This window comes from Eschrichtius robustus, chromosome 10 (genome assembly GCF_028021215.1).
Source record: "Eschrichtius robustus isolate mEscRob2 chromosome 10, mEscRob2.pri, whole genome shotgun sequence".
NCBI lineage: Eukaryota > Metazoa > Chordata > Mammalia > Artiodactyla > Eschrichtiidae > Eschrichtius > Eschrichtius robustus.
In genome coordinates this window covers 1,783,581-1,803,581 of record NC_090833.1, presented here as the reverse complement: position 1 = coordinate 1,803,581, position 20,001 = coordinate 1,783,581, and the positions used below count along the sequence as shown (strand labels likewise).

Sequence of the window (20,001 nt, the reverse complement as noted above, 5' to 3'; positions counted from 1 at the left end):
CGTGGCCTGTTCTGCAGAGCCTGCGAGCTAAGAGTGTTTCTTCATTCTTAAACGGTTGGAAAACCATCAAAAGAAAAACATTTCGTGACACACGAGGACGAGTGAGAACTCCCGTTTCAGGGCCCAAGGTCAAGCTCTGCTGGTGCCCAGCCAGGCTCCTGCAAGCAGGTGCTCCCGGCTGCTTAGGGCGAGGTGGGTCCTTGCGGAGACCACGTAGCCCCGAAGCCGCACGCGCCTCTCCCCAGCCTCCACAGAAGAGGTTAGGTTCTCTGTGACACCCTCGCGACTAGGCCAGAGTGGCGTGCCCGCCCACCACGTGACACAGATGCCACCAGCGCTTTACCTTGAAGAAGAAGCCGACCCCCGGCTTCTGGTCGCCCTCGCTGGCGAGGTCCGCAGAGCTGTGGCGGCCTTCCGTCCCCCCATCATCGTCGGGGGCCTTCAGGTCGGAGAGGTCCACCTCGATGAGGCTAGCCTTGCTCCTCGGGGGCCCATCCAGGGGCGCGCCCCCGTTTCCTGGCCCGCTGAGGGCACCTAGCCCCGCCCCCCTCACGCCGTCTTCCAGAACCTCCCTGAAGCTCATCTGTTCCGAGGTGACACTGGCATCCCTGGAGGAGGGCAAGACAAATGTCCGCTGGTTGCTCTCATCGTGGAGCCTGTAACCGGCGAAGCAGCACTCCTCGTGGGGGTCACTCCCAGGGTCGGCGACCCCGTCCCAGCCCGGGTCAGAGGGCGTCCGGGCGGGGATGGACCGTAAGCGAGGGGCGGCCTCGACACCAGGTGTGAGGGCCTTGCTTCGGGAGGAGCCCTGCGGCCGCTCTTTCGGCACCTTCAGCTCAGTCGGTCTTCCTGAACGGGAATTCCGACCCGGACCGAGACGGGGGGGCTTGCGGTGGCCGGCCAGTGCGGTCGGAGAGAGCGGCTCAACAAAGTGGACGGCCCCCTTGACCTTGGGGTCCTGGGAGTTGCTCCTGGGGCCCGGCGTGGGCACCGCGGGGGACGTGAGCAGCAGCTGCTCCTGCTGCTGGGAGATCCTGAGGATGGCCTGCTGCAGCGTGCTGATGGTCTCGTTCAGCTTCTCGATGGACAGGTCGCACTCGCCCACGTCCACGCCCACGTCCACACCCTCGACGGCCTCCAGGAGCACCGCCGACAGCGCCTTGCTCCGCTCCAGATCGGGGAGGGCGGCGGGGTCCTTCCGTTGATGCTGCTGGACCAGAGCCAGGTCCTCTCCGTCCACGTCAGGAGGCCCCAGGAGGTCTCCCCTCCCCTCCTCCTTGCCAAGGAAGTCTCCCACGCGGGACACGCCACCGTCGAAGTCGTCCCCGTTGTGCTGGGAATGCTCTCCCGCCGAGGCCCCCGCTCTCAGCGGCCGGGGGGCGGCGTCGGCCCGGCCCCTCCTGACCACGTGCAGGAAGGCCGCCTTGCCCAGCTTCAGGCGCTGCCGCGCCGAGAGCGCCTCCACCTTCTTCTTCTGCGCCTCGATGGCCCGGCGCTTCTCCTCCAGCTGCATGTGCAGCTGCACCAGCTCGGAAGCCAGCAGGCTGGCCTGGTCGCCGCCCTGCCAGCTCGGGCTCTGCTCGCCCCTCTGCTTCCACGTGGTCAGCGGGGCCGGGCAGCTCTCCGAGGTGTCGGGCGTGGTCTTCTGGGAGCTGCTCGTGCTCGACTTGGTCTCACAGCTGTTGAGCCTGTGAAGCTTCCTCTCGGCAAAGCTGGTCATCTTCACGCTCCCGCTGGCCACGGAGACGCTGCTGAGCTGGCTGAGACACGGGCTGGAGCGGCCACTGGCGGCGTCCTTGTCCTCGTGCTCCTTCACTTCCAGGTCCGCCTGCAGCTTCGCCGACTCCTCCTCCCCCCCGTACCCGGCCCCCGCCGCGGGGCGCTCCTCACCGGCGAAGTCCTGCTCGGCTCCTTCCAGGTCCGCGACGTCGGAGTCAGAGTCCTGCCTCAGGATGGCCCAGGCCTCCGGGCCAAGGGTGCTGGGGCGCTGCGCACAGCTCGTGGACAGCCTGCCCTCCCCGTCCTCGTCAGCTCTGCCCGCGTGAAGGAAGAAGCCATCGGCTGGCTGTCCCTGAGATGGCAGACTGAAAGCGCCGCCGGCCGGGGGCCCGCCACGGGCGTCCCCCGCTGCCTGCGGCCCCGCCTCAGTGGGCGTGGGGTCGAAGCCCGTGGGAAGCTCTGAACAGGAGATCGGGGTGAAAGTCCTATTTAAGTCTCGACTGACGTGACTGCCGGGCGCCTTCTTCCGCCCAGGAGGCTGGTGGCCCTCGCCGGACCTCCTGGACGTGAAGCCCCTCGGCCGCCCCTCTCCGCACTCATCCTCCTTGGTGACCGCCTGCTTCTCCTTGGCTGGCCTGAGCACGGCCGGCATCAGTGGCTCCAGGAAGAAACTGTCGGGCTGACTTTCTAAGGCGTCTGCCAGCCTCTGGGGAGACCTGGCACTTGCCATCAGGCCGGAGTCAGCGCCCTGATGAGCCACGTCCGTCCTAACGATGGCCAGGAGCTCCTCATCCTCGTCCTCAATATCGACATTGTTCAGGAGGCTTTTTCCATCGGTCCTGAGGGCTGCGGGCTGGGGCTGGTTCTGCGGGGTCAGATGAATGACACTGGACGCCAAGCTGTCCTTGCTGATGGAGCGGGCCAGGCTGACACTGTCGCCAGAGCCTGGGTCCACGTCGCAGCTCACAGCGTGATGGAGAGCAAAGGGCGCTGGCTGAGACACAGGCCTGCAACATGGGGAAAGAAGGCATTGCACACGCCACGTCCCCACGAGAGGCTACACAAGCTCGTGAGTGACAAGAACGTGCGTTACGAAGAGAGAATCCAAATCTTACACACGGGAGACTTAAAGAAACCCTCTCCTGGGCAAAAGAAAACCAGAGAGCCTTTCAGTTCAGCAATTCTCAGACACCCTGGCCCAGCTCCCCTTAAAGATGCTGAGGATCCCAAAGAGTTTTTATTTATTCATCAATATTTATCACTTTAGAAATTCAAGCTAAGACGTTTTTAAAATGATTAAAACTTCCAGTGAGAAATCTATCACATGAGCAGTGGCCATATTTTCTCAAACAGACAAGTGCAGAGTGTAAAGAGTGGTATCATTCACATTTTTGCAGACCTGACATCTGGTTGGATTCTTGCGTCTGATCTGATTCAACCTGCTGTGATCCCACACTTCGCGAGGCCCTCAGAATGGGAAAAGCAGTGACATCCCAGCGTTGTTACGGATATAATTCTGCCTCCAAGGGACACCGTGGGCCCCAGGGGTCCCCGCACCACATCTGGGGCACTGCTCTGAGACTAACGAACACTTCAAGGAGAAATGTATTTGACGCGCGGACACGTCACCTGTTTTTTTTTTCTGTCCATGCTATTGATGCTCCTCGGGGCTGACCGTCGACTCGGGTTAAGGAATTAGATCGGTGTCGCTGGTCTGCAGTTTGGAGAAAACAGTTTATGTTCAGCATTAAGTAAATGATTTTATACCACTTGAAATTCTTTCACTATAATAACCATTTCTCAAGGAAATGCACCATAACTCAGTACACCAAAACTGCTAAGGAAAGCAAATAATCACAATACAATTTTTAACAGTTTCGGTAATAGGCAGTGTGTAATTCAACAGTGATCACGGTCATGAAAATAATCAGTGTTAATTACACGTCGATATCAATTAAACGATGTCAACGCCCATTGAGATAATGAGTGGATGTCAATGTATAAGCTCTTGCCGCAAGACAACGGTAATTTTCTGTGTGCTCCATGTGATTCATTACGTCTCAGGAATATTTTCACTGTAAAGACTATAAATTCTAAGGTACACCAATAAAAACCAGAACAAATTCTGCCACAGTCTTCTCAACTAACATTACTACATCATGATGAGTCCATTTATTTTGAGAGCCACGATATTAATGAACTCCAGTGAGAGGGATGAGAAACCGCGGGCCAAGGGGAGACGGCGCTTCTTACCAGGGGGGTCCTCTCCCTGCACTGTCTTTTGCTGTTTCTGTCTCAGTGGCAACAACGGATGCGATGGGCTAAAGGCAGAGGGCCCTTTCCCCCTAAACAGAGAAAGGATGGGAGAGAAAAATCACTACCTCACCAATCTTCAAGTTCAAAAACAAATGTGTAAGAAGCTACGGAGACCATCATGAATTCACACCAACCTGGAAGAAGTTCACAGAGTCCTTGGGAAAATTAATTATTATAAAAATGAACCAAAAATGTGCCAAGAACTTCAAACTTGGGATAAACATCCAAACTGCAGCTAGGGGACATACTGACCTCTGGTTATGGCCTGTAATACAACAGGTTTCAACTTTTCACAGTAAATTCAAGTTCTCATTCAGGCTACCCTGCTCGCCTCCAGGGGAGCAGGGGCCAGAGGGGGCCCTCTCACTACCTACTCCGCACAGGCTTGCCATCACCCCTGAGAAAAGGTCATTCCCACGGGAACTGTAAACCAGCAAGAAAAGGGAGGCAGGATGGCGGCCCTGTCCCGAGAGCAGACAGACTTACAGGAGCTCAGGCTCTTCGAGGTGCAGGTGGTGCAGCTGGGTGGGGGGCTGCGAATCGGCTGGGCTCGCCGCCGCGGGGCTGCCCAGGAAGCTGCGCTTGGTGGCGTTGGAGATGGGAACAGGAGGCCGAGTGCTTCTGGGGTGCGATACTGATTTAGCTGCAGAAACAATTTTATAGAAATATATTACTTACAGTTACAACATTAGCAAGAAGACTCTAAAAAAAAATCCGTTTTTATAAGCACTACAAACCCAACTTTTACCTGGAACCAGAACTTCTCCAAAAAAATAAAATGGTTTCAAGGTCAACAAGTGTATTCTGCAGAGAATACGATAAATATTATACCAACGTGAGTACTAAGATCAAAAGAGCCGACACGGCGGAAGAGCGAGCACTGGGACTGCAGGCGGCGTCCGGGCGACTAACAAGCGGCCTCGTCGCCGGGGCCCTGCGGGGGGGGGGGGGGGGGGGCCGCCACGCCGCCTGCCGGCCAAACCCTCAAGGAGGCGGCTGCTCAGCCGCAGAGACCCGGTCCTCTGAGCCCAGCATGTGACTGACCACCTCAGTGGCCACTTCGGCTCAGGCCCCCGTGGGGTCAGGGGAGGAGATCAGGCCCAGCCCGAAGCTCCAGTCTGAACAGGAACCCCATCTCTGAGGCTGCTCCCCAGAACGCTGGCCCAAGACGGTGCCAGGGACAGTCCCGGCAGCAGGAGCCGGACTCCGGAGCTGGACCGCGCACCGCCCGGGGGAGCCGCCGCGGTCCTCAGGGGCAGGGGCGCACGCCTTGGCCACCGCCCCGAGCCCTGGCCCTGTCTGGGCGTCTGCTCTGCCGGCACGGCGGGGGTGTCTCTGTGTGTCACTTCTGGTTTAATCCCTGATGAGGCTGAGCACCTTTTCATAACGTTATTAGGCACCCGGAGTCCTGCTTTCACGAAGCACCTGTTCAAGTCTTTTGCTCTTTTTTTTATTGGTTTGTCTTTTTCGTCTTTGGATGTGTTCTGGACACTGTATCTGCTGTAGGTATACGACAAGGATCTTCTACCCCTGGTAGCTACTTGATTTTTTTTTTTACTCTTTTCATCATCTTTTAATGAAAAAAAGGTCTACATTTTAATGTGGCCAATTATCAATCTTTTCCTCTGTGGCTAAAATTTTTATATTCTTTGTAAGAAATCACAAGGACATGAAAACATTCTCCCATATCATCTTCTTAAAGTTTTGTAGATTCTCAAGGCTGGCAGATCATTTTACTCTGTGGTAAAACAGATTTTTTTCTGCCTTGTTTTAGGGGCAAAAAAGTCAGAGCTGCGGAGGGTGAGGACTGGCATCACAGACCAGAGCACTTCCTGCCAGAAGTTCGTCAGAATCACCTGGAACCTTCTCTCCAACGTCTCCTGCTCGCCCTTGGATTCTGACGCCGCGGGGCCAGGACGGACCCCGAGCTCACCGTCTGGAGGAGCTCTGTGCGCGACCACCACGGCGCACCAGACAGGGGCCCAGACTGTGACAGCGCCCTGTCCTCCCAAAAGAAACCACTTAAACACCACTGTCGTACAAAAACCAGGAACCAGCTTAGCACACCTTCTGAGTGCTGGGCCACGACTCCCTGAGAGGAAACAGCTGCCACTTATGGAAAGTTTGTCACTCACCATCTTTCAGCTCCTGAACATCCCTGGGCTGAACAAAGTCTGGTTTGACATTCTCAAACCACCAGAAGAGCTCGGCAATAAAAACCATAACGTTTGGCTAAAAGGAAAACAAGAAATCAAGGACACAGTGAGGAGCTTATTCACACAGCGTTTTAAAAATGTGTTTTTAATAATTCATTATTACCTTCAACACTAAGGGAGCATACAGCATATCTTCTAGAGTGAGATAAAAGCACTTGTTAAGATATTCATTTGAGAATTCTCTCAGAAGCCGAATATTATACAGACTGTCCGCCATCGATGTTACCTCTTTCAAGCATATATCTAATAGATAAAAAGAAAACTACAATTTATTAGAAAGATATTCTGCTTCATAAGTGTGTGTGTGCACATATATTTGTGTGTGTGTGTGTGTACATATACATGCAATTTTCAACTGAAAAACAATTTAAATAAAGGTAGAGGTGATATTTAAAAAGGTAATAACATTAACAGATTTAAACATCACAACAAGTATTATAAATAATGTTATAGAAAGAAAACACTCAAGAAAAAGACAGGAGAAATCGCCAGGACCTGAATTTCATTGTTAACGTCTAAAAAGTATACAATCATTACCTGAACTTTTAAGACTGGGCCTCCAATAGGAACAGTAACAATCACCTTCCAGTTTATAACGGACCTGGCGGCATAAGGCCACTTAACGTTTAACCAAGTTCCTTTCCCCCGTCCTTCGAGTGAGGTTATCTCCGTGGTTGGGGGAGGGGAGCATACAACAGGAAACGTCAGGCTTATCCACAGAGAAGCACAGGAACTGCTAATCACACAACTCAGGCACTGTGCAGAGCCCAAGTCCTCCTCTGCTGCCTGTCTGCACCTGTAGCAGGACAACCGTCCATTTTACGCTGCTCTGCAGGATGCCAGCCCCTCACCCAGAAAATTCCAGCGCAGACACCCACACTGGGTACCGAGCAGGCTCCGTGGGGGGAGGTGGGCCCGCCCTCAGACAGGAACCTCTAGAACACCTAGGTACCACTCAAGACTGAATCGGAGGTAGCTATACTGACGACTTAACTTTGCCTCTAAATAAATAAACAGGATTGAGAAACATAACTTATTTTAAAATAACTTTACTCCTAAGAAGAAATCATTTTTAATGATTTAGAAACCTCATGCACACATGGGATTCACAGCATCCGGGATCTACGTATGAATTCTGTCCTATGCGGCGATGCCCTAGCACTACGAATTCTCAAGAGAAAACTTCTATAAGCTGAGTAACTGTGCACATTTATATTGCTAAGAAATGTTTCTTTTTTACAATTCAGATTATGAGATATCACAAACGTAAAGAACAGGCTCCCGTGTACTCTCTACCCAGATGGCACGGATATTAACATCCTGCCTTCTCTGATCCAGATCTCATTTTCTTTCAGTAACAAAGCATCACAGTGCTGAAGCCCACCTCCCCACAAGGCAACCACCCTCCTCAAGCCCCGTGACCTGTCTCGTGCCGGTGTCTTTACCACATGTGGTCTCTGCCCATAAATCATATAAACAGTGCACTGCTGACCTGGCTGTCTTCAATTTACATTCATGACAACAAACTACCTATCATGTCGCAGCCTGTTATTTTCCCCAAACTCGGAATTACGTTTCCAAATAGTTCTACACTGCCGTGGGCAGATTTCAGTCACTCATTTTAACAGCTATTTAGGATTCCACAATTTTCACTATTACGTAAAATGCCAGAAAAACCAAACTTGCATGCTCTTTCCACCGGCACCCTCCCGGAAGGGGCCGCAAGCTGCGCTGTCCACACCTGACCATCGCCGGGCCACGTCCCACCCCGCCCGTACCATCGGGCCTCTCACCTGTGCCACCCCGCTGGGCCTGCTCTGCCTTCCTGCAATGGTGCACCCGCCACTGCTGTGGGCTCGCCCCGACCTCGTCTTCTGTGAAAAAGCTGTTCTTGTTTTGCCTCTGGGTTGTTCATCTTTTTCCTACTGATTTGTAGGAATTCTTTTTGTATTATGGTTACAAAACAATTGTGTGACAATCCTTTGTCAATTTATATTTGTTGCAAATACTTTACTTTTTCATGGGTACAGCTTTTATCACTTAATTTTATCTATGATGTTCCTCTGTCACCACAGTGAATTTTAATATGGTTAAATACAGGAATTTTTTCTATTACTTGGCTATTTTGTAATTTAAATAATCCATCCCAACACCAATGTCATAAAAATATTTTCCTTTATTTTCTTTTCAAAGTTTTTAAATTCTGCTTTTCCGGTTTATGTCTTTCATCCAAGGAAGAGTGTTTGGCTCATGTGGGGTGCAGTCTCACTGCACTTCCCCCCCACAGATGGCGCTTTGCCCCACATTCTGCGCTGGCCAGTCCCCCTTGCCCTACAAGCTGTGGGTCACCCCAGGCACTGGGGTCCCACAGAGAGTCACTGTTCAGACCTCTCGGCATGGCTCCCCTGCATTTAGCGGATGTAAAGTTAAACAAAACTTGGTCTTTGCAGAGCAAGTACCCCATGCTCCTCTTCTTCAAAATCACAACTTGTCTGAAATCTGGGACAAGGCAAGAGAACAATGAATGTCATGGATCACAATCCGCTGAGTAAAGTAAGAATCCATGAGGCCATCTTGATACAAATCACCGCACGGATAAATAACGAGAGAGGAGAGGAGAGCAGCCCCCTGCACAGGAATGCTGACCCACCAGAGAACAACAAGCAGAGCTACAAACTCCCGACAGATGACAATGCTGGGGTGAAAGCGCGACGAGAGACCGAAGCCACTCCCCAATCACTAGTCGGTCATAAAGCAAAGAGCAGTGACCTCAGAGTGGAGGAAGCCAGCGCACGCCACCTGAACCCAGGGACCATCCCTGTGGCATCATTCCTGCTGGAAACACAGGCCCTGAAGGCCACCAGGAGGGAACGCCAGGCAAAGCCAGACAAGGGCCAGTCAACCAACTAAGCGACCTGCATGCCTGGAAAACGTCAAGGGCAAGAAGGGCTGAGAAAGGCTGGGACTCAGCTCCAAGTACAGGGAAGCAGAGATGTGACCCTCAACAGGGTGGTGATGCTGGGCCAGAGCCTGGATTGCACAGAAGAAAACAACACCAGGGACTTTCCTGGTGGCGCAGTGGTTAGGACTCCACGCTCCCAGTGCAGGGGCCCAGGTTCAATCCCTGGTCAGGGAACTAGATCCCACATGCATGCCGCAACTAAGAATTCACAGGCCACAACTAAGGAGCCCGCCTGCCGCGACTAAGAGCTGGCACAACCAAATAAAAATAAATAAATAAATGATGATAAATAAATATAAAAAACAAAAAAGAAAGAAAGAAGACCACACCAAGCCCCACACCAAGTCTTCACACGGACCCAAACGTGTGACATGAGACATGTGAAGGCCGCCACCCTGGGACAAGATCCACAGCATGGACCCCATCAAGCTCATGGGTTCTGCTTCAGTGTTCAGAGACCTGGCCCAGCCCCGCGCAGTCTGGAAAACACTTATAAAGAGCTATCTGCACACACGATGGTTTTGTTCATCCTGGTCACGGAGGTTTACTAGACGGGCCAGCGAGGTGCTCTCCAGCTCACCGCTGCCCTCACCGCCCAGCATACCAGGCCAGTTCTCAAACAGGCTGGGAGCACCTCACCGGCGCGGCTGCGTCCTGGCTCAATCCAACCGCGAGAGGCCCTGTCTCCGGCTCTGGGGCTCCTACGTTCAGGAGAAAGGCAGTGCCACAGACCGCGCATCCCCCCACCCCCGCTGTCGGTGCACAGAGGGCTCCCTGGGTGCAGACAGTTCTCTAAAATCAACGCGCTGCTGCCCAAGGCCAGCAAAGGGCCCGTCAACTGGAAGGATCTGTGGCCGTGACCTCAGGGGAAGTCCTCTGAGCAGTTTTCTAGAAGTTGCTATCCAAGTATCCATCAGTGACAAAGTCAAATTGAAAACATAATTTCCCTGGTAATTCTTTTTTTTTTAATGCTTATTTTATCTATTTATTTACTTATTTGGTTGTGCTGGGTCTTAGTTGCAGCAGGCGAGCTCCTTAGTTGCGGCACGTGTGTTCCTTAGTTGCGGCTGACAGGCTCCTTAGTTGCGGCTTGCCAGCTCTTTAGTTGTGGCATGCGAACTCTTGGTTGCGCTATGCATGTGGGATCTAGTTCCCTGACCAGGGATCGAACCCGGGCCCCCTGCATTGGCAGCGTGGAGTCTTAACCACTGTGCCACCAGGGAAGTCCCCTCCCTGGTAATTCTTAAGCACCCTGCACAAGGGAACACAGTGTCCACGGAGCAGCCATGAGCCAGGCTGCCAGGAGCGGCCAGAAATGGCAAAGCTCCCCTGCGACCTCGGCCTGGAGTACGCCGCCCATGGCTCCAAGTTCCTGGCAGGGACATGAGGTCAAACACTCTGGACTCTCCTCCTCTTCGTTACTACTTTTATGGGTAAAGCAGGGAGACCAGCACTCTTTGGGTAGGGCCAGCTGCTACTAGTTTTCACCTGGTAGGTTAAACTTCAGATTTGAAGGTGTCGGGTGTCTTCATTTGGAAAGGCCCCCTTCGCCCAGCCTGCATTCCCATCTCGGTCAGGGTACACTGACCCGCGATCTTTCACGGAGCCCCCAGGAAGCCTGAGGACATTTTGCAAGTTCTCAGAAATTAGGGGTCAATTTCCTGACTGTAGTCGAGGTGACAATCGCTACGGAACAGTCCTTGGTGGGAACCTCCAGCGACAGGCAGAGGCTGGGGAGTGTGACTGGGGCCTGTTCGTGCAGTCACTGGGTATTTCCAGGAATAAGCTGTGTAAGCTGAACAGGAAGAAGGAGATAGGTGGATTTCTTTTTTAAGAGGAAATGCTTTTCTCCTAGGTGCATCCTGAGTTGAGGTTTCTGAGCCAGCACAGACTGCCATGCTGGATTTTGGTTTTTTTGGATTGAAATCACTTGGGGATTTTTTTTTTACAAGACTGGTGAATTTTGCTTTTTTTAAAAAATACTTATTCAAGTGTGTGTATATTTTTTTTTATTCTTTTTTTTAACAGACAATCTTTATTAGGTGTGCACCTCCATCTTAGATCCTGTTGGAGACGCTGTTTTGCTGTTAGGTGGGTTAAAGGGTTAACCCTGCGTGAGTTTGGTAATAAAAGGTTGTTGAAGTTTAAAAAAAAAAAAAAAAAGAATGTATTTGTTCTCCAGTTATTCCCAACTAGCTCAGGGAGAAAGAGCACAAATGTGACAAGATGTAACGGCTGGAAAGTCTGGGGACAAGTACGCACCAATTCCTGCACCTTCTCTGTAAAAGTAAACTCACATCGAAATAAAGTCTCCAGGACTTCCCTGGTGGCACAGTGGTTAAGAATCCACCTGTCAATGCAAGGGACACGGGTTTGAGCGCTGGTCTGGGAAGATCCCACATGCTGCGGAGCCACTAAGCCTGCGAGCCACAACTACTGAACCCCGCGCGCCTAGAGCCCGTGCTCCGCAACAAGAGAAGCCACCGCAATGAGAAGCCCACGCACCGCAATGAAGAGTAGCCCCCACTCGCCGCGACTAGAGAAAGCCTGCGCACAGCAACAAAGACCCAACGCAGCCAAAAATAAATAAAAATAAAGTATCCAAATCATCCATTTTGTCCCTTTGGCCTCCAGTCTTCCACATGAATGCTCACATTCCCTTGTCAATTTCTGTAGAAAGCACTCGCAACAACTGCATGAACAATCAGGGGAAACCACAATTTTTATACTGCTTCTTGGCATCTAAGAATATAGTTTAAGTCCCACCCTACAGCAGAGTTCACGATTTTTCCCACGGTCTCACATCTTCTGGTTGAGTTTATTCCCCAGCACTACAGACAGGTCTTCTGTGGGTCCCAACACTCACCAGGAGCTGGCACCGCGCACAGGGCAGGTGGACAGAGCCACCCTGCCAGGGCTGGGGCTACGTACGGCACACCCTCCCGTCCCCCTGACTGCAACAGTCTGGGGTCGAGAACCTCTGTGGGGTCAGAGCACGTCAGCGGCAGGCCAAGGGCGTCCATCACAAACGGGCAGTGGCTTCTAACAGATCTTGGTCTGTGCCTCCTCAGATGACTGCACAGAACACGCTCAGGCATTCAATTCTTGTTTTCTAGGACTTTACACAGGATTTTCAACCCATGTTAAGAAGGAAAGAAAGCCTATGCCCTTCCTCCCATGCTCTGCTCCTGGTGCCGGAATAACCCCGACAAAGACGACCTGCACGCCCGTTCCGGAGCCCTCCCGGGACCCTCGGCTCGGCCACCTCTGCACCCCTCTACTCCGCTCCTTCACCAGGCGGCTTGTCCAGAGCCCAGGCGGGCCGTCCTCTTCAGGACGGAACCTGCAATTCAGCCTGCCTCCTCCATGTGCTGGGCTGATTTCTGACCAGAGGAGAAACACTACTCTCTATTTTTCTTCCTTCAGCTTTTTTGGGTTTATTTCTATGTTCTTTTCGAATGCGCTGAGATCAACCTGGTCCATTAATTCTTAAATTCCTTACTGTCCAGACTAGGCACTGAGGTGACGTTTCCCTTCACCCGTCACTCTGAGCTGCGTCCTGTGAGCTCTGGCATGTACGTCATTCATTCATTTAATTCAACAAATACCTGACCAAACGCCAATTTGTCCCAGACGCTATTTTAGACGATTGCGATGTATCAGTGAACAAACAGATAAAAACGCCTGCCCTTATAGAGCTCCCACTAGAAAATTCCACTATGATTTCTACTTTGATCCATGAACTATTCTGAAGTATCTTCTCTGGTTTCTAAGCATTACCAATTTTAAAGGTTTGGAGAAAAGACGCTGCACGTTTGTTACTGACTTCTCGTTTTACTCTGTTGTGAGGAACTATCAATTCTCTGCAATCTGTCGAGGTTTCTTCCGTGGCCTGAATCAAGCCCATTTTTGTAAAGGCCTCCAGGCTTCCTCATTTTAAAAGAGCACGACCCCTACGAGCTGGTGCACTGGGCCCAGCCTGCGTCCGCGTGTTCACGTCCCCTCCGGCCTCACTCTGCTCTCACCTGCTTACTCAGCCTGGTCCCGCAAGTTAAGTCATGAGTCTGGCTCTGGTCCCTCCACCCTGTGGTTCTGTCGTTTTTAAAGCCCCGTTTTGACGTTCTGCTATTAGGCGCAATGAGCTTTGACACTCACATCCTGCCGTGGGTTTTCCCTTCTCGGTAAGCAGAGGCTCTCTGTCCCTCGTAGCTGTTTTTGTCTCGAGACCCCGGAGGACAGGTTAGAGACAGGCTGAACAAAGCTCGAGCCGGGACTGCCCACCCACACACGCAGCGGGCGGAGGGCCAAGGGGAGGGAGCCCCGCGCGCTCGAGCGCCCCGGACGCTGGCATTTTCAACACCCTGCGCTCGCATCCAGGCGCTCTTGCTCAGCCAGGTCCGTCCGCGGCGCCTGCCAGCCTGGCGGTGGCGGGGCCCTTCTCTGCGGGTCTGGCAGGCCTGGCGGCGGCTGGGTCCTTCCCCGCGGCCCTGGCAGCAGCGGGGTCCTTCCCTGCGGGTCTGGCGGCCCTGGCGGCGGCAGGGCCCTTCCCTGCGGGTCTGGCGGCCCTGGCGGCGGCGGGCCCCTTCTCTGCGGGTCTGGCGGGCCTGGCGGCGGCCGCGCTCCCACACAGCAACACTCTGCTCTGACTCCCGACGAACGAGTCCTGGACCGAACAAACTCGCCTGGGACGCAGCCTGGCAGCTCACTTCCTCAGCAACGACCTCCGCCTCCGGCCCAAGACGAGCCTCCTGGGTCTTCCCTGGCCGCGGGGGAGCCTCCCCAGTCCTTCCCAGGGCCCCGGTTACAGGTCTCAGCGGCACACGGCCCAGGCCGCCCGGGGACAGAGGCCTGACAGACCCGGGGCCACCACGCACCAATTTGGGGGTTTTCAATCACAGATGGAGACCCCCTCCTGGAACCTGAGCCCCCCTCTCTTTCAAGGTCAGCCGTGTGCTTCAGAAACTACAAAACCCAGCACTTCCGCATTCGGATCAGAAGCACGACCGACGTCAGCTCAGCGCCGGCAGTGAGTCTGACAGACGCTCTACGTGCGGCCAGCGGTCGGGGCATCCGTGGGCCTCACACCGCCCTCCCCCAGAAAGAAGAGGACTCAGCAAAACCTACACCAGGGTTCCTGTCCGCACGGCCCTGGAGGGGGGCCCGGCGCCACGCTGCTCTCGGCATCTCCCACACCTCTCCCCGCGGCCAGGCGTGAGCACCTCAGAGACACACGACACGGTGGTACCGCCAACACCAAGCCCACGTGGGTCACTCACAGTTTGGCAACAGATGGGTCTGCACTCATTTTCCTAAACCACATTCTAGATGTTTAAATCAACTGGAGTAGGGCTGACGAGCTGTCAACCGTTCTGAGACTGAAGTACAGTCACCAGTATTTAACACGTTGCCCAAATATTTCAAAGTCCCATTTCTCCACCAGAGAAAACGCAGGCTAAAGACAAACACATCATCGTCAGATCTGTCCGTCTCTGCGCTGCCCCAGTCGGCACTAAGGACTCAGGGTGACTCTCCGGTGTTTTCATTGTCTGGATCAGAGCATCCTAACAGCCTCCTGCGCCTCAGGTCCGTTCCAGAGGCACGTGCTCCACTCACCGTCCAGCTTCATCTGCTCCGGGCAGTAGTAGTGGACCACGGCCAAAAGAGCAGCCCCGTGGCTGCCGTCCCGCATCAGGTCCTCCAGCAGCGGGAAGTAGGGCGGCTGCCTCGTTGACAGGTGCTCTCGGCGGTAGCGCACCTGCGGCGGAGAAAAGGGAAAGGGTCACTACGCACGAGGTGCCGTCACTGCCGCCTACGTCACAGGCAGGCCGCCAAATCTCGAGTTAACAGAAGTCCTGCAGGACGATGTTTAGAACAGCGGCAATCACATGGGAAAGCCCCAAATGTCTGGACTGCCTACTCTGCCTGGAACGTATGTCAAGATCCAGGGAACTGGGCTTCGTGGCCACACTGGGTGACAGCAATTAGCTGCTAATGACGCCGGGCTGTCTCACTCTAAAGGGCCGGGCACACCCAGGGGAAGGAAGCAGGACACACGTCTACACTGCCAGAGGCCGCACACCACCAGCGGATGAGAAACAAGTTAAACGGTGAACACCCTACGCTGGCAAGACCCACGTTACTGTTACTTTTCTCAGGATTAGCAGCATTAACCTTGGCCATTATGAAAAACACAAAGCAGCATTAACATAGAGTGTGCGAAATTCCCAAAACCAGGTTAGACGAAGTGCCGTCTAATCCGTCGACCAGCCCCTCCGTAAGTGCACAGAAGCGCCAGGAACCTGAGTGCTATAAAAAATAAGCATTTTTCAAGGTTTCTGTGCTTCTGCCTTCACAGGAAACCACGTGCACGGTGCCCTGAGCCTCCCCGCGGCCCTGGGCGCTGCCCCTGTAACTGGGCCTCGCTCACGAGCACAGACACACAGGCCGCCAGGCCACCACGTCCTGTGGCACAGGTGAGCCTGGCATTTCCTGCAGCCGCGCTTTCTCCAGGGGAGGAGAACGCAGTGCCAGCTCGAGGGAGAAAACCTGCCACCCGTGCCGCCCGCTACGGATCTCCGCGAGCCGTGCAGGAGAGCCAACCCGAAGGAAGGCGCCGCAGCGAGAACGCAGCGCGTGCACAGCGCAGGGCGGTCAGCACTGGCATCTGCACAGAACACGCCCCACCCGTGCGTGCGCAACGCACGCCACTAACACTGGTCTCAACGTGGGCTTTAACTTGTTTCTCGGGCCGCCGCGCCCAGGGGCCAGCCTTGGGGCTCCCGCATGCAGAGCCCGAGGCACACGCCGGGCCAGGTCTCCACACACACAGACAGCACGCGGGCCGAGCACGGCATGCAGGGAAGCAGATGGTTTCGCGGCTGAGGATGGATGCTGTGCGTCTGCATCAGGGAAAGCGCTGAAGCCCGGGGTCGGGGGAGCCGGTGCCGCCCCTCGAGGGGGCCCTGCTCCAAACCCCCAGCAGCCTGCTCGCACTCAGCCCGCTCCCGACGAGCCAGACATGCGCTCAGGCAGCCGTGGCGACCAACTGCTAGGAGGAAACCTACAGGCGCTCTGCTCTCGGCCACATTTTCCCGTTTTTATGCAAGTCTCATCTGAAACCCCACTTCCTGGAGGACACCTGCATTTCTGACTGTGTCCTCACTACACCTCGTAACTGCTTTTAATAGTTCTCTCTCTGGCTTTCAGTTTTCGAGAAGTTAAGAGATACGTAAATATGCATAAAAATGCTTACTCCCTCTTTGTTATTAATATATTTCAAAGAGAAGCAAAATTATCCATCAGCTACAAAGCAGACTATATCACTGCTCACGCGGATCGCACTGACAGTTTATATCCGCGGTATCTCCTTTATGATGGAATTCTAAGGATCATTTAATCCAAATAATTAAACTAAAGGATCAGGCAAATAAAGGAGTCTTCAAAAAGATTTGTTCTCCAAAACTTCATTTTAAAATGCACCACTTGGAGCGCCAGGTACTTTTCCGTGGGAAACAGTGTAACAAACCGGTTCTGCTTCCAGAACAGGTCACCAGGTGAAGCACAGCTAGAGCTGCAGACCAAATCACCATGCACCGTAACACCAGGAAGGACAAATCCAAAGGGTAACTCGGCAAATTGGATGATTTGTCATTCCTGCTGGTACCTATTAGAAAGGAGAATACAGCCTGTCACTGACCTTGAAGTTCATCATATAAAGAAGTTAACTATGTGTACAAAGAAGAAACTGTCTGCAAGTCTACCTAAGGAACTGGGCAAAACCACAGTCTGGGTGTTGGCTACAAAATGCACCTTAGGGCTCCAGAGGGCCTTGTTACGGTCTACTGTGCCCAGAACCGGGCCATCACTGCCCCGCAGGAAATGCAACACCACCACCAAGGAGGACATTCAGACAAACAGTCACGAGCAATCTGTAATGGAAGCAAGTGGTTGCGGCGGGATGGCCCACTGGACGGCAGCTGGGCGCACACGCGGAGCTCACTTACAGGCACTAACTTCCAGTACCACTTGGAGGGAGACTGCTCGGGAAGCAAGGGAAGGAAGGCAGGAGAGGAGGTCAGCAGGGCAGGTCCACGTGTGGACAGACGAGACACACACTTGCACACCACGTTCACACGAGAGGCGGGACGTCCTCTGAGAGGTAAGATCTGTCCAGCGCACGGGACCCTCTGCACTAGCAGATGACCGCGGAGGAAGCTCACAGGCACCTCTACGACACTGGCCTCTGCGGGAGCAAAGACTACTCTGGAAACTCCGCACGGGCCGGGCACCAAAAAGGACAGGTGCCAACCGCCATTCGGGGAGGGGCTCAGCGAGCCGTCCATGCCCACCTGAGGAAGGGGGTGGCTCACAGAAGCGTGGCCGGGGTGAGGTGCCCGCGGACAGCGTCCCTGGGGTCCAGGGTAAGAGAGGGGAGCAAGGGGACGGTCGCTCACCCCGCAGCCCAGGGGCCCACAGCCCAGGCCGGGCCGCGTCATACACGCGTTTGAGGAACATGGATTCAGTCACACACGTGCTTGGCCAAAAAATAATAATAATAATAATCAGGTCACACAGGACGTTAGTGGGTCATTTCACTGGAAACGTGACATTTACCGCCTGAATCCCACACTGGACTCAGCCCGTGAGGGCTCCAAGGGGACCTCTGGCTGCAGGCAACCCCCCCACCCCCCATGCTGACTTCAACCCGGGTGACCCTACGTCCCTTCCTCTGGAGCTTCCGACACCTCCCACCTCTCCCCCACCCTCCCAAGTTCAACACGAGGCTGCCCCTGCCTGGAAGAAAGGGCAGTGGGCCACCGCGCCCTCGCCACCAGGGCCGGGGCCCAGGGCACTCGCTCCCTGCTTGGTGAGTAAGAACAAAGAACAAGCACGGAGCACACGCAGACACAGTTCTTTAAAACGGGAGCAACGTTAACTTGGTGCGTTCCAGAGAAGTGAAATTTACCCTTTACCTTTTGATGAGCTGGACTTTCCAATAACTGCTGTTTTAACTTAACTTCTTTCTCTGTTATCTCTCTCATTTTAAGATTTACCTAAAGTAGAAGAAATTAAATGCATTAAAAAGGCAACTGAAATTGATTTCCAACAGTGGTGTGTACATCTTTCCAGAACCCACCTTACTTGTTTGAACTCAGGCTCTTAGATGCAGGTAATATTTAGACCCATTACACACATGCAGAAATACATGGATTCCCTGTGACCTGTGATTCGACACGGAGAGCAAGGAAGGCCCTCATGCCCCACGGCGCCCGCGTGATGCTTTCCGCCTCACGACAGGATCGACAGCCTCAGCGCTGAGTGTCCCCCGTGCATGGGCAGCCCAAGTTCGCTGCCACCATCAGCGAACGCTGCTGATAACATGGTCTGGCTGAAACCCCCCGAAGCCTAACAGGTGCTCGCACATTCCCTGACCACCAAAATAGCGCTAAGAACTGTCATGAGACACTCGTAAGCAATTAATACAACTGCTCAGAAATAAAAGTATCCTCTTCTGGAATTATTAACTCAAAGATAAAATCAAAATTGCAATTATAAAGTAATACCGTAGAGAAAAACACTCATCAATGCTAACAGGGACATGGTCAAAGCTATAATCAGATGAAATGCCACAGAACTGAATGTCTTCTCATTAAACAAGAATACAGATAAGTGAACTCATGCACATCAAATCAAGAACGTAGAAAAATTGTTTTTTAAAAGAGAAAAACAAAAGAAAAATCAATGTTGATAAGTTTTAAAATAAATGAATTAGGGCTTCCCTGGTGGCACAGTGGTTAAGAATCCGCCTGCCAATGCATGGGAGACAGGTTCGATCCCTGGTCCGGGAAGATCCCACATGCCGCAGAGCAACTAAGCCCGTGCGTCACAACTACTGAGTCTGCGCTCTAGAGCCCGCGAGCCACAACTACTGAGCCTGCAAGCCACAACTTACTGAAGCCCACGTGCCTAGAGTCCGTACTCCGCAACAAGAGAAGCCACCGCAATGAGAAGCCCGCGCACTGCAAAGAAGAGTAGTTCCCGCTCACCACAAATAGAGAAAGCCCGTGTGCAGCAACAAAGACCCAACGCAGCCAAAAATTAAATAGATAAAATAAAATAAATGAATTAGAATAGATGGATGGATGGATGGATGGATGGATAAGTGATAAAGCAAGTATTGTAAAACATGTTCACTGTAAAATCTAGGTGGTGGATACAGTGTGTTCTCTGTATAATTCTGCCAACTTTTCTGCATGTTTAAAATTTTTCACAATAAAATATTGGAAATTAAAAATTTTAGAAAATTTGTTTCTGCCGTAAACTAGATAACTTCCTAACATGGAAGAGATTTTCTGATTGGATTGGTGGTGATATCAATGAATGTAATTTTTGATAGTACATCATGAAATGTGACAACATTGGGAAGAGCCACACAACTCAGCAAAACAATTTTCCCAGTGACAAGGCATGATCTTACAAAATCGTGAGTAACAGGACCAGGAAAAATATAAGAAAGATTTTAATACAACAGAGTACAAAAAGTTCACTGGGGGCTTCCCTGGTGGCGCAGTGGTTAAGAATCCGCCCGCCAATGCAGGGGACACGGGTTCGAGCCCTGGTCCGGGAAGAGCCCACATGCCGCGGAGCAACTAAGCCCGTGCGCCACAACTACTGAGCCTGTGCTCCGGAGCCCTCGAGCCACAACTACTGAAGCCCGCGCGTCTAGAGCCCATGCTCCGCAACAAGAGAAGCCACCGCGATGAGCAGCCCGTGCACCGCAAGGAAGAG

The 20,001-nt window shown here is 53.1% G+C and overlaps 2 protein-coding genes across 2 annotated transcripts in view; both read right to left on the bottom strand.

Annotated features, from left to right (window-relative positions):
- CAMSAP1 (calmodulin regulated spectrin associated protein 1) overlaps positions 1–20,001 on the bottom strand; it is a 55,831-nt gene that overhangs the window by 8,257 nt on the left and 27,573 nt on the right. The window contains exons 5-12 of the mRNA XM_068553636.1: positions 18,186–18,266; positions 14,827–14,968; positions 6,355–6,494; positions 6,171–6,267; positions 4,522–4,678; positions 3,973–4,064; positions 3,349–3,433; positions 344–2,726 (exon numbers count right to left, since the gene is read on the bottom strand). Of these exons, the coding sequence (XP_068409737.1) occupies positions 344–2,726; positions 3,349–3,433; positions 3,973–4,064; positions 4,522–4,678; positions 6,171–6,267; positions 6,355–6,494; positions 14,827–14,968; positions 18,186–18,266 (3,177 nt within the window). The remainder of the gene's footprint in view (positions 1–343; positions 2,727–3,348; positions 3,434–3,972; positions 4,065–4,521; positions 4,679–6,170; positions 6,268–6,354; positions 6,495–14,826; positions 14,969–18,185; positions 18,267–20,001) is intronic.
- RPL7A (ribosomal protein L7a) overlaps positions 1–20,001 on the bottom strand; it is a 304,745-nt gene that overhangs the window by 263,115 nt on the left and 21,629 nt on the right. The window lies entirely within an intron of this gene.